General features: G+C 43.6%; 1 protein-coding gene across 1 annotated transcript in view; it reads right to left on the bottom strand.

Moving 5' to 3' along the window:
- Nucleotides 1-3,409: 3,409 nt before the first annotated feature.
- The window catches only part of LOC143989186 (uncharacterized), a 223,147-nt gene continuing 211,176 nt past the window's right edge, over nt 3,410-15,380 (bottom strand). Inside the window, exon 3 of the mRNA XM_077489224.1 lies at nt 3,410-6,027. Within this exon, the coding sequence (XP_077345350.1) occupies nt 5,871-6,027 (157 nt within the window). The 3' untranslated portion in view covers nt 3,410-5,870. The remainder of the gene's footprint in view (nt 6,028-15,380) is intronic.

Here is a 15,380-nt window from a genome sequence, read left to right as displayed (position 1 = left end):
CCGTGGAAAATTTTAAAACCTGTCATCCAACATTTGTCCGTGGAAAATCTGACAACAATTGCCCGATGGAGCGTACAAACGGTTGGATTTTTCACCAACAGCCTGCCATCACACAATTCCCATCGGAAAATCTGAGTGTGTGCACAAGGCTTTACTTTCCTCTACTGAAATGCTTTCTACCGCTAACTCTGCTCTCCTTAAACAATTTGCACTGCTGGAGGGCTCTCCTTCTTTCTTTATCTAACTCTCCTCTTCTGAAATACTCAATATTCAGTACAACTAGAACATGAACTAGTACAGGGGTATAAAAGAGCCTTTTATCAATTCACAAGTACATCAAAACTCAACTGGTGGCATCAAAAAACTCTCCAACCGAAGCACTAAAGCCTTCTTAGAACAAAAGGTCTTCACATGTCCCATTCCATCACATATCCCAAATATAGGAGGTCTAGTCCTCATTTCAGGACAGTGGGCAGAGCAAGGAGGACGTTTTGTCCCTTCTCATCCTAACCTTCATGGTTATAATGTCTCATTGGGTCCATAGACCTACAGTACTCCATAGAAGCCATGGTTTCCATGCACTGTTGATGGCCAAAAAGGGTGAAACATGCAGTTTGGAAACGGGATTCTATCACCTTAGGCTATATTTCTATCCTACATCAGCCCACTGCCCTTAAAATGAGGATTAGCGCTCTTATTTTTGGGATATATGAAGTGGGACGTGTGAATGCCTTTGCTTCTCAGTAGGCTTCACTGATTGGGTTGCAGGGCTTTTTGGTTCCTTTAGTCCATTTTCACCATAACCTGCATGGCTATACTGTCTCATTGGGTCCATAGACCTACTCCATACAGTGACATGGGTGGGTGGGGGGCAGCCAGTGCAGTCGCCCCGGTCGTAACATTTAGAGGGGTGCAAGCATGTACCGGTGCCACCATACGGCGGCCTAGGCATCAGGTAACCTAAAACCTCCATGCTGTACCCTCTCTCCTTCTGAGTGCAGCATGGAGGTCTTAGTTTTTAGCTGCTGTCACTGAGAAAGCAGGAAGAATGGTTCCAAACATACAAAGGAGGGTGGAGCAGTGGGCGGATTCAGATTCCAAATTTGTGCAGACAGTGAGCACCATGCCATGCATGCGCGGGGGGTGTCAGGCCTGGGGTGTCGTGGAGGAGGTTCCCCACTGGTTGCTGCAGCTGCCATGGGAAATCTTGCTGTAGATATTCTCCTTCCTATGTGTGATACAGCTAACCCTCCTGTCTCTGGTGCTGCAGGACAAGTTAGATGTGGGGGGGGGGGTTGTGTGTGTGTGATGGGGGGAGGGGGTTATCTGGTGAGTGTGATCAGAGTGGGGGGATCTGGAGGCGTGATCAGAGTGGAGGGATGATTGAGAATCTAGGGTTGCCACCTCCCCTATAAACCCAAACACATAAGAATTGCACAGGTTCTAAGGCTAGTTTAATGCAGATAAGGCACCAAGTGAATTTAATTACCACCTCAATCAGCCACAGAACCTGTGTAATTAATATATGTTCAGTTTTAAAGGGATGAGGTGGCAACCCTAGGAGGATCTAGCGATGTAATCACAGTGGAGGGATCTGGTGGGGTGATCAAAGTAAAGGGATCTGAGGGGATCTGGAGATGTAATCAGAGTGGAAGTATGGGGGGGGGGGGGTCTGGGGGTGTTATCAGAGTGGAGGGACCTGGGGGGGTGATCAAGGTGGAGGTATCTGTGGGGTGAGATCAGAGTGGAGGGATTTGTGGAGATCAAGAGATTTGATCAGAGTGGAAGGATGGGTGGATCAGGGGGAGTAATCAGAGTAGAGGGATATGGGGAGGGATCTGGGGTCTGATCCGAGTGGAGGGATATGGTGGTGTGATCAGAGTGGAGAGATATAGTTCAAGATCCGGGGGTGTGATCAGAGTGGGTGGAATCTGGGGGTGTGATCAGAGTGGAGGAATGTTGGGGGGAATCTGGGGGTGTGATCAGGGTATTTGGGGGGGTGTGATCAGGGTGGGGATATTTGGGGGGTAAGATCAGAGTGGGGGAGTATCTAGGGGGTGAACAGAGTGGGGGTATCCTGGGGGGTAATCGGGGGGTATCTGGGGGTGTGATCAGAGTGTGGGGGTATTTGGGGGCTTGACCGGGTGTGGGTATATGGGGGTGTGTGATCAGGGTGGGGGGTGTGAACAGAGTGGGGGTATCTGGGGGGTGTGTGATTAGGATGGAGGTATCTGGGGAGTGTGATCAGGGTGGGGGTATCTGGGGTGGGGGTCTCGGGATGTGGTCAGAGTGGAGGATTCGGGAGGGGGGATCTGGGCTGTGATCAGAGTGGGTGTATCTGGCGGTGTGTTCAGGGTGGGGGTATCTGGGAGTGTGATCAGAGTGGGGGTATCTGGGAGTGTGATCAGGGTGGGAGTATCTTGGGGTGTGTGATCAGGGTGGAGGTATTTAAAAGTTCACAGGTTAGGGGGTGAAAATTACTTGCCTTGTCCCGGGCGTTGATAACCCACGCTACTCCACTGACTCCATAGAAGCCATGGTTTTTCACTGTTGATGGCCAAAATGGGTGAAACATGCCATTTGGAATCAATGGCTCTATCATGTTAGGCTATATATCCACTATACACCAGCCCACTGCCCTGAAATGAGGATTAACCCTCTTATGTTTGGGATATATGGAGTGGTACATGTGATAACCTTCTCTTCTAAGAAGGCTTGACTGATCGGGTAGGAGGACTTTTTGGTTCCTTCAGTCTCTTCTCACCATAACCTGTGTGATTATACCTCCCCTCTACACACGTATATATATATATATATATATATATATATATATATATATATATATATATATATATATATATATATATATATATATATATATATATATATATATATATATATAGCTATTCAGTTTGTCGTACTTTTACTAGCTTTGACTCTTTTTCCAATGAATGCTAACATTTCAGCAGCTGTGTCCCCCCTGTACAATGGGCTCATTATTCACACCTCCATCCATTCCCGGCACTGCGTTCTTGCTTTCCTGTGGATGAATAGGTACATAACATTACGGCGAGTACATGATGTACAATGAAATCTGATTTCTTATTGCCGGTACTTTCATAAGGCCGGTAAATTCACATTGCAGATTTGCATTTATATGGAATGAAAAGATGAATTTGAGAAGAAAAAACATGGCAGGTATAGTACAACATTTACCTTAAGGAGAATAAAACCTTTGTGTGCCTAACGAGCTTCCCATGTAATGCAATATGTACAAATCGTCATAGAGTTCTCTTGCTCCCAATGCGTCATCAAGATTGATGGTCCAAACACTTGATCAATGTTTATCTGACATTGAGTGGCAAGATATTGCCAGTATATATGAGTACATAGGAGCCCCGGCAGGAAATCAGTTTAGAAGGAACCATTTTATTACCAAAACGATTAACGTAAAGTAATCTTCAATTTATCAAATGCGCTAATCACAGCGAATAGCTAAATGCACAGATGAAATACATAAAATATATTAGGACCTTTTTTACCTTCCAAAAGGTTTGCATTTCTGCATTTTCTTCTTCCAATCTGGAGGATTACACAGCTCTGCCACAAAAGAAAGCCCTCTCTGGCATTGCAGGAGACCTCATTTTAATCTGTTGAGTCACACAGGTTTTGTCTCACAGTAAGCCAGTGGCTGGCAGGATTGCAGATGGTTTGTATGTGTAACCTAGGTTTGCCACCTACACATGGTTTGGAGCTCCTGGGTTTGTGACTGATATGCAGGAATCTGTACTGGGTCCTGGAGCCCAGAGAGTTTGTAGAGCTCTGGATAGGATAAAGCTTCAATTCCTAGGTCTTCACTGTCCCTCGTAGCTAGACCTCCTCAGGCATGTACTGCCCATCGGGACTACCGGGAATTTCCCGGTGGGCTGATGGCTCAGTGGGCCGGTCAGGTGCAGTCCTGGAGCCGCTCCTCTCGCGATTTCACTCCTGTCAGGAGGAGTAGCTGCTGTCACTTACTGGAGAGAGGATTAGGCTTTCTGCTCCCTCCAGCCTGTAGGGGGAGATAGACAGCCGGCAGACTTTTCTTCCTCTCTCCCCTTATCACTTGTCAATTATCGTGACTGGAAAGAGGAACGAGATGCCTTCAGAACTGTGATTGCACCTGGGAGGGAGAGGAGAAGGAGGACACTCTAATGTAAGGGGCTGCTGATGGGGACACTCTGATGTAAGGGGGCTGCTGATGGGGACACTCTGATGTAAGGGGGTTGCTGATGGGGACACTCTGATGTGAAGGGGGTTGCTGATGGGGACACTCAGATGTGAAGGGGCTGCTGGTGATGGGACACTCTGATATGAAGGAGGCTGCTGGTGATGGGGACACTCTGATGTGAAGGGGGCTGCTGGTGATGGGGAACACACTGATGTGAAGGGGGCTGCTGGTGATGGGGACACACTGATGTGAAGGGGGCTGCTGGTGATGGGGACACACTGATGTGAAGGGGGTTACTGATGGGGACACACTGATGTGACGGGGCTGCTGATGGGGACACACTGATGTGAAGGGGGCTGCTGATGGGGACACTCTCATGTGAAGGGGGCTGCTGATGTGGACACTCTGATGAGAACACACTGATGTGAAAGGGGATGCTGGTGATGGGGGACACACTGATGTGAAGGGGGCTGCTGGTGATGGGGACACACTGATGTGAAGGGGGCTGCTGATGATAGGGACACACTGATGTGAAGGGGGCTGCTGATGATGGGGACACACTAATGTGAAGGGGGCTGCTGATGATGGGGACACACTGATGTGAAGGGGGCTGCTGCTGATGGGTACACTCTGATGTGAAGGGGGCTTCTGATGGGGACACTCTGATGTAAGGGGGACACTGTTGGGGACGATCAATATTAAAGTGGGCCGGTCATGATGAAGTCCAGGGCCAAATTTTTGTCCCAGTACAGCCCTGGACCTCCTTAGTCTCAGCTGTCCTCAGGTCTTTATATACAAAAGCTGACTAATGTTCAGGGCTCTTTATCTCTGCTATGGAAGCTTGCTGCTGGGTGAAAAGGCCAAGTACTGACAAAACACTAAAAAGGTTCATGTGCTACCTGTTAGTTTTCTGGGGAACCCATAAGCATCTGACATGAAGTTAGTTAGATTTACTAAAACTGGTGCACACGGAACCTGATCGGAAACCAATCAGCTTCTAACTTCAGTTTGTTTGATTAAGCTTTGTCAATAAGCCCCAGAAGCTGATTGGTTAAAATGTTACAGCTGCACCAGTTCTAGTAAATCCCCTCCAGAGAATGGAACAGTAAAGCATAACTACTACCAGCAATGATAACCTTTCATAGAAGTACACGTAGCTGCATCATGTCTATACAATATATATATCATTATAAAGGTTAAAACATTTTTAAAAACAAGAATTTTTACATTAAACATATATTTTCCAGGTGAAAAACTAGACATTAGACAATGATATCATTTAAATGGGCTTTTCTATTTTTTTTTCTCTGAAATCTATTGAAGTGGAGTAAACTCAGAATGAACAGGCTACATGCGATCTGACCCCCCCTGCAGAGTATCTAATTCCTGCCTCTTGTGTGGTTTACTTCTCTGTATAGACGTACAGTCCTCCTGCACCCTCCCTTCCATGATTGTATTATTGAGGGATGGTAGGATATGATACCAGTGCTGGAAGGCTGTATAAAAATTATACGACATATATGGTTATATTTACTAATTTAAATGGCTCCTGATTTCAAAACAGTATCCACAGCACAGAAGTTCTTTTAGAGAAAGTGAATTGGGCATCTTGTCGCAGCGAAAGTTGGACAGGCCCATTGGGGGGGAAGGTTGCGAACGGTCAAGATTTGAGGTTGTTTCTGTAGACCAGGGTTGTCATCCTTTCCAGCTGTTTTTCCATTAGGAGGTCCAGGTCTTGGGAGGCCTTGTCCAGTTGCTCGGCCAGGTGAAATGTGGTGTCCAGCAGCTGATCCATCATGAGAAAGTTTTTCTTCAGTCTACGCAACAAAGAAAAAAAAAAATCATAATTTTGTAAAAATATTTGCAATTGTTTTAATAGGTACAATGTGATAGGTTTGCATACATATTGGTTGTCCTCTTCTAGATGCTTCAATTATCTGGTATGGATATAGAGCATCTGATCCATTATTTGGTATGCCCCCCCCCCCCCCCCAAGGTACCGCCATCCTGGCACATTAACAGATACACTGAAGATCTCTGGCCATGTTTTCAGGTCATTGTAGAGCCTTGGGTACATCTGCACATGTGCAGGAGATTATCTGTACATGCGCAAAGATGGCATGGTTTCGGGACTCTTCATAATAGCTATCTTGGGCATGCAGAAGGAAACCCATGCTTACACCGATGCTCTGGGAAACCCATGTGCGCAGACATATATATATATATATATATACTCACACACACACATATAGTACATACACAGTATAATATTAATATATATGTTTGGAAACATTTGGAAAAGTCTTAAATTTATACATATATATATATATACATACATACATACACAGTATAATTTAAATATATATATATATATATATATATATATTACACAGTATAAAAAAAAATATATATATATATATTTATATATATATATATATATATATATATATATATATATATATATATATATATATATATATATATAATAATTTATATTATAAAGTTATATATATAATTTATATTAGACTGTGCATGTATGTGTGTGTATGTATGTATATTAATATTATACTGTGTATGTACTATATGTGTGTGTGTATATATATATATATATATATATATATATATATATATATATATATATATATAATTGGGAGGGGGGGCGGAGGAGGCAGGGCAATATAGCAGTTTAGGGTAAAGGGCTGGCTTTGGGGTAACAAAGTAATACATATATAATTTTTTTTTTTTTTTTTTCAGAACAAGCAAGACTTTCTTTTGGTGATATTGTCTTCCAATAATGATTTTATTTTTATGCAATCCATAGACAACAGACTTTGCAAAACGAAAAAAAAAAAATCTATTTTTAACAGCGTTAGTTAAAAACCCGTGTGTTACTGTATATTTTACACATTTTGTATTTATTTATATTTTATTTTTTTTAATTTTTTTTTACATTAAAGATTTTTTACATATTTTTTTTAATTCATTTATATTATTTGTTTTAGAATTTTATTTTTATTATATTTTTTACATTTTATTTTATAATTGGTCCTGTTTAAAAGGGTTGTCGAGGTTTTTCACCTCAATTAATTATATGTATTAAGGTGAAAAACCTCCTGTGATGCAGCAGCCCCCCCCCCCCCTCCTTTTACGAGCCCCGTAACTCCAGCGACAGGATTGAGCACACCAGCTCCGGTCGGTGTCTCGGGTCCTGATTGGATAGATTGATAGCAGCGCAGAGATTGGCTCCCGCTGCTGTCATTCAAATTCAATGATGCAGGCGGGGCTGAGTCCTGCTGTCTGTGTCAATAGACGCAGCGGCAGGACTCGGGAGTGCGCCCGCACAGGTGTCCAGAAGGAGAGCGCTTCTCCAGGGGGGCACTCGAGAAGAGGAGACAGGAGTGCCGCGGAGGGACCCCAGAAGAGAAGGATCGGGGCCAACTGCAAAGGGGAGGTAAGTATTATATGTTTGTTATTAAAAAAATAAAAAATACAAGGGTTTAGTAACCCTTTATTCACTAAAATTGTGATTTTGATACAAAGCATTGCGAAGTGTAATAAAGGCTTTTTATTTTGTGTTTTTTTTATTGCTGCACTTACAAATGAATGAACCAAATGAACTAATTCTGGACCGGCTCACGCCGATATACGTCGGTACTTTGAAGAGGAATATCGTTATGGCAGCAGCTCGCTACCATAACCCCGGTATCCTCTTCTTCGGGGAGCGGTCCAGTTTCAGATAAAAGTGGTCTCTGCGGCGGATTCGCTGCAAGATTACTTTTATGGGCGGTGGGAGAGGGGCCCCTCCCGCTGCTCTCTGGTGCCCTCCACCATTTACCAGAGCTGCCGGCAGCGGTGGAGGTGATCGGATCCTTCTCGGTGTTAGGCATGGAGATGAGTGAGGGGGAAGATGGGCTCCACCAGTCGCCATACCATTCCAGGTCAGAAAAGCTACATCCAAACGTCACATCCGCCCATAGCTCATAAAGGGACACTTTTTAATTTTTTTCCCCCCCAAACGACAATTTTATTTATTTTTTTATTTCATTGCATTTTAGTGTAAATATGAGATGTGAGGTCTTTTTGACCCCAGATCTCATATTTAAGAGGTCATGTCATGCTTTTTTTTTTCTATTACAAGGGATGTTTACATTCCTTGTAATAGGAATAAAAGTGACACCATTTTTTTAAAGTACAGTGTAAAAAAAAATAATAATAATTTTAACGCACCCCATCCCGCCGAGCTTACGTGCAGAAGCGAAGGCATACGTGAGTAGTGCCCGCATATGAAAGCGGTGTTCAAACCACACATGTGAGGCATCGCCACGATCGGTAGAGCCAGAGCAATAATTCTAGCCCTAGACCTCCCCTGTAACTCAAAACATGCAACCTGTAGAATTTTTTTAAACATCGCCTATGGAGATTTTGAAGGGTAAAAGTTTGTCACTATTCCACGGGCGGGCGCAGTTTTGAAGAGCGGCATGTTGGGTATCAATTTTCTCAGCGTAACATTATCTTTCACAGTATAAAATGAAATTGGGCTAACTTTACTGTTGTCTTATTTTTTTTCAAAAAAAAGTGCGCTTGTAAGACCACCAGTGTGACAGAAAGTATTGCAACGGCCGCCATTTTATTCTCCAGGGTGTTAGAAAAAAATATATATAATATTTGGGGGTTCTAAGAAATTTTTTCACAAAAAAAAAATTTTTTTAACTTGTAAATACCAAATCTCAGAAAGAGGAGTGGTTAATAAAAAAATAAAATAAAAAAAAATAAAACGTATATTAATGGTTAGAAAATTATAAATAAAAAAAGAGCGTGTAAATGATAGTTAAGGGGAGTCAGGGAAGATAGAGCTAATCAGGGCTGATTAAGGTAAACTAAGAGTTAAATATATTGACTAAAAACATCATAAACTGCCTGAAGCTTATCCCTTTGATCTGCAGATGAATGAAACAGAGAAGATACAAATGTAGCAATGCTAGCTACTTTGTTTCTCTGTTTTTTCATTCTGAACAAGGTTTATAAATACTTTTTCATACAATTTTTTTATTTTTTTATTTTTTGCAGCTACAGCTAAAGATTTTACCCACCAATTGCCGAAGGGAAGGCGCAATGGAATAAAAGGGCAGGGCATGCTACACATGGCCGCTGTACATGGATAAAGTCTTCTTGGGCGTGTGCAGCATTCCCACTGTTCACAAGTGATTAAAGTGAAAGTTGCATGAGGCTCGATGTGGGTAAACTTTATTTAAATCAAAAACCTTTTAATGCGTCCAGCATCCAACAGTGATCACAAAGGTAATCGCTTACTGTGTGGATAGGATGGGAGAGGATGCACTGCAATGGGGGAGGGGGGGGGGGTGGATGGTGCCAGGGCCGTCTTTAATATTGATTGGACCCTGGGCAAAACTTTTCTTTGCCCCCCCCCATGCAGTTTCGCTCTCCACCTGCTCTGAGACATACAATAAATAGAAGCTAGACTCAAAATCAGTTTACTGAATCAGATCAGGCAGCTATTGAGATTGGTTGCCAGAGGTTACAGTGTATCATTACCGCTCACTGACTGGTTGCTAGAGGTTGCAGCACACATTACGGCTCACTGATTAGTTTCTAGAGGTTACAGCACATGATTTCTGCTTGTTGATTGGTTGCTAGAGATTACTGTGGATATGATCTCGGGGGGGGGGGGGGGGGGCATGATATACATATCAATGCCGCCGGCCGCCACTATTTACATATGAATTCAACCGCTATTTACATATCAATGCCACTACTATTTACATATGAATGCTGGTAATTTACAAGTAAACACAGGGTCTGCAGGTGAGTCATCTGTACACAACAATAGGGCAAAGCTGGGCAGCATTAGTAGCAGCACTTCACACTGAGATATCAGGACACATCACAGGACTAAAACCTCAAGGGATAAGAGAATTTAAACCAAGATAGTTGGCAAGTATGTGGTAGCTGCTTTAGGCCCCACAACAATGACAGGCCCCTTTTGCCCTGCCTTAGGCTGGGTTCACACTGGAGCGATGCGGGAATGCCGCGAATCCGCTGCGTTTTCCCGCATCGCATGCCTCCCGCCGGCAGTTCACACTGCCCTATGCGGACTGCTGGGAGTGTCAGTGAAACCTTAATGACACCCCAGATCAGTTCGTATATCTCAGTGCGATCTGCAAACTCGGACAGGAATCGGATCGCATGGTGTGAACACCCATGCAATCCGATTCTGCTGCGGACCAAAAAAAGGGTCCCGTGCGAGTTTGCGGCAGGTGCGATGCGAATTCAGCCATACTATCTGTATGGCTGAACTCGCATCGCACAGAGATCGGATGTGATTTGCACTGCAGTGCGGTGCGAATCACATCCGGTTCTCGCTGCCGCAGCGGTGTGAACCCAGCCTTAAACACGGCCCTGGATGGTGCACAGTGAGGATGATCTGTGCGTGGGGGGGGGGGGGGGCAATCCCCTGTATGACTCTCTGTGCAGCAGCTGAAAGCAGCGGGAGGGAGAGGAGGAGAAGCTTGCTTTCAGCTGCTACAGGCTGAGCTGTACAGGGCATTGGTTCCTCTAATTGTCCTCTACCCACCGCAAAAACCTAATGTGACAGTGAGGCCAATTAGGCCCCCTGGAGCATTGGTGGGGTCACCATTGAGATCCCTGAAGCTCCACCAGGGGTCCCGACTGACTTTTCAGCGGAGTTCCGATGGACTTCCAAGCGGACTTGGCCACACATGAACGGACTAAGTCCGCTTGAAAGACCGTTTGTTTTGAACGTGATGATGTAAGACGGGACTAGAAAAGGAAGCTCAATAGCCAGTAGCCAATAGCTTCCCTTGCGTCGTATTTGGTCTGTGGGATCAGCACACAGATGAACGGTTTTCCTGATAGGAACTGAGTCCATCGCACAGATTTGAAACATTCTATTTCTAGGTCCGCTGGATTTTTAAAATGGAAAACGATTGGATTAGCCCACACACGATCGGATTGTCCGATGGACTGATTTCGTCAGACCTAGTGTGCCAAAAAGTCTGGTCGTGTGTACGGGGCATTAGGGGTATATAGACATGTACAATTCGTTTCTTTCTGAAATCAGTTTTTATTATTCTTTTTTCATTTTTTTATTAGAAAATTTGAAAATTCATAAATTCGAAAATTTGAAAACGAAAAAATCGAAAATCTGGAATAATAACTAACTATTAAATTATAGGTATTGGAATCTCCTTTCAAATTTGTCTATTACGTCAGGCCCCTTTCACACTGGGGCGGGGGCGGCGGTGTCGGCGGTAAAGAGTCGCTATTTTTAGCTGCGCTTTACCGGCGTATTTGTGGAGGTATTCGGCTGTTGGCGGGGTTCTTTTAACCCCCGCTAGTGGCCGAAAAAGGGTTAAAACCGCCTGCAAAGCGCTGCTGCATTGGCTCTTTGCCGGCTGTATAGCTGCGCTCCCCCATAGATTTCAATGGGCAGGAGCGGTAGATACACCGCTCCTTCACCGCTCCAAAGATGCAGCTTGCAGGACTTTTTTTAGCGTCCTGCCAGTGCACTGCTCCAGTGTGACAGCCTTCTGGGCTGTCACACTGGAGTGAATCGAGCGGCTCTTTCAGAGCGCTTTGCAGGTGCTATTTTTTAGCGCTGTAGCAGCTGCAAAGCGCCCCAGTGTGAAAGGGGTCTAAGAAATACGAAATTATCCGAAATAACGAATGACAAATCTAAACGAATGCAACGTAACGAATTAATGATGATAAATAATAATAATAAAAACTTTTTATTATTATTATTTATTATTAATTTGTTCCGTTTCACTTGCTTGGATGCGGCATTCGTTATTTCGTATCATTTGTAACTTTGGATAAATTCGTATTCTTTACGTTCACTAAGGCCCCTTTCACACTGAGGCACTTCTAAACTGCCAGTAAAACATGGAGCGCTTTTGAAGAGCTTTTCAGGCTCTTTTGAAGTGCTTTCCATTCATTTCAATGGAGAGGGGCGTTTTTTCACCGCCCTGACAGCCCACCGCCTCAGTGTGAAAGCATTCATTGATTTTAATTAAAAATCGTTTTTGGTGAGCTTTTCAGGTGCTGCTTTTTTTTTTTTTTTTGCGCGAAAGCACCTGAAAAGCGCCTCAGCCTGAAAGGGGTCTAACAGCCAAATTTGAAAGGAAATTCCAATATCTATAATTTAATAGTTAGTTGTTATTAGTTATTTATTTATTTCGAATTTTCGGATTTTTGTGCGTTCGAATTTTCTAATTTTCTTTCTTATTTTCAGATTTTCGAACTGACAAATTTTTCTAATTTACGAATTTGTGAATAAACGAAATTACGAATTTTAGACCCCTTTCACACTGAGGCGCTTTTCAGCCACTTTCACGCTAAATAAAGCACCTGAAAAGATCACGAAAAACTATTTCAATTAAAGTCAATGAATGCTTTCACACTGGGGCAGTGCGCTGGCTCGGCGGTGAAAAAAAGCGCCCCCTCTCCATTGATATGAATGGAAAGCTCTTCAAAAGCGCCTGAAAAGCTCTTCAAAAGTGCTCGTAAAGCTCCTCAAAAGCGCTCAGTGTTTTACTGGCAGTTTAGAAGTGCCTCAGTGTGAAAGGGGTCTTACGAATTGCGATCATAACAAATGACCCGGAAAAACCCCCCCAAAAAAACCCGAAAGAAACAAAAATTAACAACTTTTTCGGCACTGCACATGTCTAGTTGATTTACTAAAACTGAAGAGTCCAAAATCTGATGCAGCTGTGCATGGTAGCCGATCAGCTTCTAACTTAAGCTTGTTCAATTAAGCTTTGACAAAAAAAAAACTGGAAGCTGATTGGCTCCTATGCAGAACTGCACCAGATTCTGCACTCTCCAGTTTTGGTAAATCAACCCCTTACTAGTGCTATTAACCGAGACAAGTACTGTACACACTATAGAGGGATATGCTTTGTTCATGTTTCATGTCTGAAGTTTACAACCACTTTAATGTTACATGACAATTTTAAAATAGTAATTGCAATTATTGTGTAAATTAAATTATTAATACAATAATTAATTTTTTTTTCTTTTTATTTATTATGAGCATGGATAACCGGTTATAATAAAAATGAAACAATATATATGTAAGATATGGTCTGTGATACGCATGCAATGAAATTGTATTTGTGTTAATGTATAAAAGTTTGTTGAAAATAAAATATAAAATTTACAAAAAAAAATAAAAATTGGATTATTATTTAACCACTTGCTTACTGGGCACTTAAACCTCCCTCCTGCCCAGACCAATTTTCAGCTTTCAGCGCTGATGCACTTTGAATGACAATTACGCGGTCATACAACACTGTACCCAAATTACATTTTTAGCATTTTTTTCCCCACAAATAGAGTTTTCTTTCGGTGGTATTTAATAACAGCTCGGAGTTTTGTTTTTTGCTAAACAAACAAAAAAAGATGCAAAATAAAAAAATCATGTTTAATAGTTTGTTATAAAATTTTGCAAACAGGTCATTTTTCTCCTTCATTGAAATGCGCGGATGATGTGGAGCTGGTGGGCACTGATAGGCGGCGCTGGTGGACACTGATAGGCACAGTTAAGGCAGCACTAATAGGCACAGATAAGGTGGCACCGATAGGCACAAATAAGGCAGTACTGATAGGCACAAATAAGGGGGCAAAGATGGGCACAGATAAGATGGCACTGATGGGTGGCACGGATGGGTGGCACAGATGGATGTCACAGATGGGCACTGATAGGTACCACTGATAGATGGGATTGATGGGCACTGATAGGTGGCACTGATAGGTGGCTCTGATAGATGGCACTGCTGGTCACTGATGGGCGTCACTGATGGTCACTGATGGGCACTGGTTCCATGACACTGATGGGCACGGATATGTGGCACTGAGGTGCAGCACTGTTGTTGAGGCAGATTGTGGGCACTGATAGGTGGCACTGTGGGCACTGATGGGTGGCACTGTGGGCACTGATGGGTGGCACTGATGGGTGGCACTATGGGCACTGATGGGTGGCACTATGGGCACTAATTGGTGTCACTTTTTGCCATATTTTAGGTGGCACTGGCAGGGGGCAGGTGGGCGCCTATTGCGCTGACCCAAGCTCGCCGTGATAGGGACTGATGTCCCTCTCACGGCCGCTGGGGATCGGCTTTTTTTTTTCTCCTTGCGCTGTTACCGGCTCTGTTGTGATCACATGATCAGCTGTCATTGGCTGACAGCTGATCACATGGTAAGGGGTTGGGATCTGTGATCAGGCGAGTCTCATAGACTCGCTGATCACAGAGCGCACCGCGCACGCCCCTCAGGGTGCGTGCAGGCCGCTCGTGCACGGGACGACGTCAATAGACGTCGTCCCGGCAAAGCAGGTCCGCGCTGTAGCCGTCATTCGGCTATAGCGCGGATCTCAAGCGGTTAAATTTAAATAAATTTAATAAAATTATCACAATATTTAAATTATTATTCAAATTAAAATTCTTTTTAAATAAATGATCATCTTCTGCCCTTACTCAAGGTATCCATGGCTATGAATGCTAGAGACAAATCAAAGCGATTTCTCAACAAAAAAAGACCCCTTTCACACCACACCGCCCATAGCGTGGGAGGTAAAACGCCGCTATTTTTAGCGGCGTTTTATCGCCGTATTTCGGCCGCTGACGGGGCACTTTTACCCCCGCTAGCGGCCGAAAAAGGATTAAAACCGCGGGCAATATGCCGCAATAGATGATCAATCTGATCATAGATAAAGCTCCTTCACTATCCCATGGCACTGTTACGCCTGTAAAACTTGGAGAAATGACCCCTCAGATTTGTTTTTGGTTATCTGGAAATGATGCCGCTCTTCCCCTTATGAGATGCGTCCTACATGACGATAAGGAAGACAGCTTCTTGTTCAGAAGCATGTTAGCCGCGAGATAATTCAATTGCTCACCTCGACGTTATCAATCTCCTCCTAACCAAAGTGCTTTGTACAACACATAAAGCACATTCCCTTCTCTTTTGCACAGGAAGCCTACTGAAGAACATTTTCCGTAAAATGCCTTCAAGAGAAAGTCTTTTTCATTTTTTTTCTTCCCATCATATTTATTAATGGGGGGATAATTAACCTCATTCACACAGGAAGAGGCTTTGGAAAGGAGAGCTGGGCAGTGAGCCATCGATCGCT

This window comes from Lithobates pipiens, unplaced genomic scaffold (assembly GCF_037356315.1).
Source record: "Lithobates pipiens isolate NorthernLeopardFrog02 unplaced genomic scaffold, aLitPip1_a1.2 Scaffold_18, whole genome shotgun sequence".
NCBI classification, from domain to species: domain Eukaryota; kingdom Metazoa; phylum Chordata; class Amphibia; order Anura; family Ranidae; genus Lithobates; species Lithobates pipiens.
Note: the sequence above shows the minus strand (reverse complement) of the source record. Positions and strands in the feature narration are given on the sequence as shown.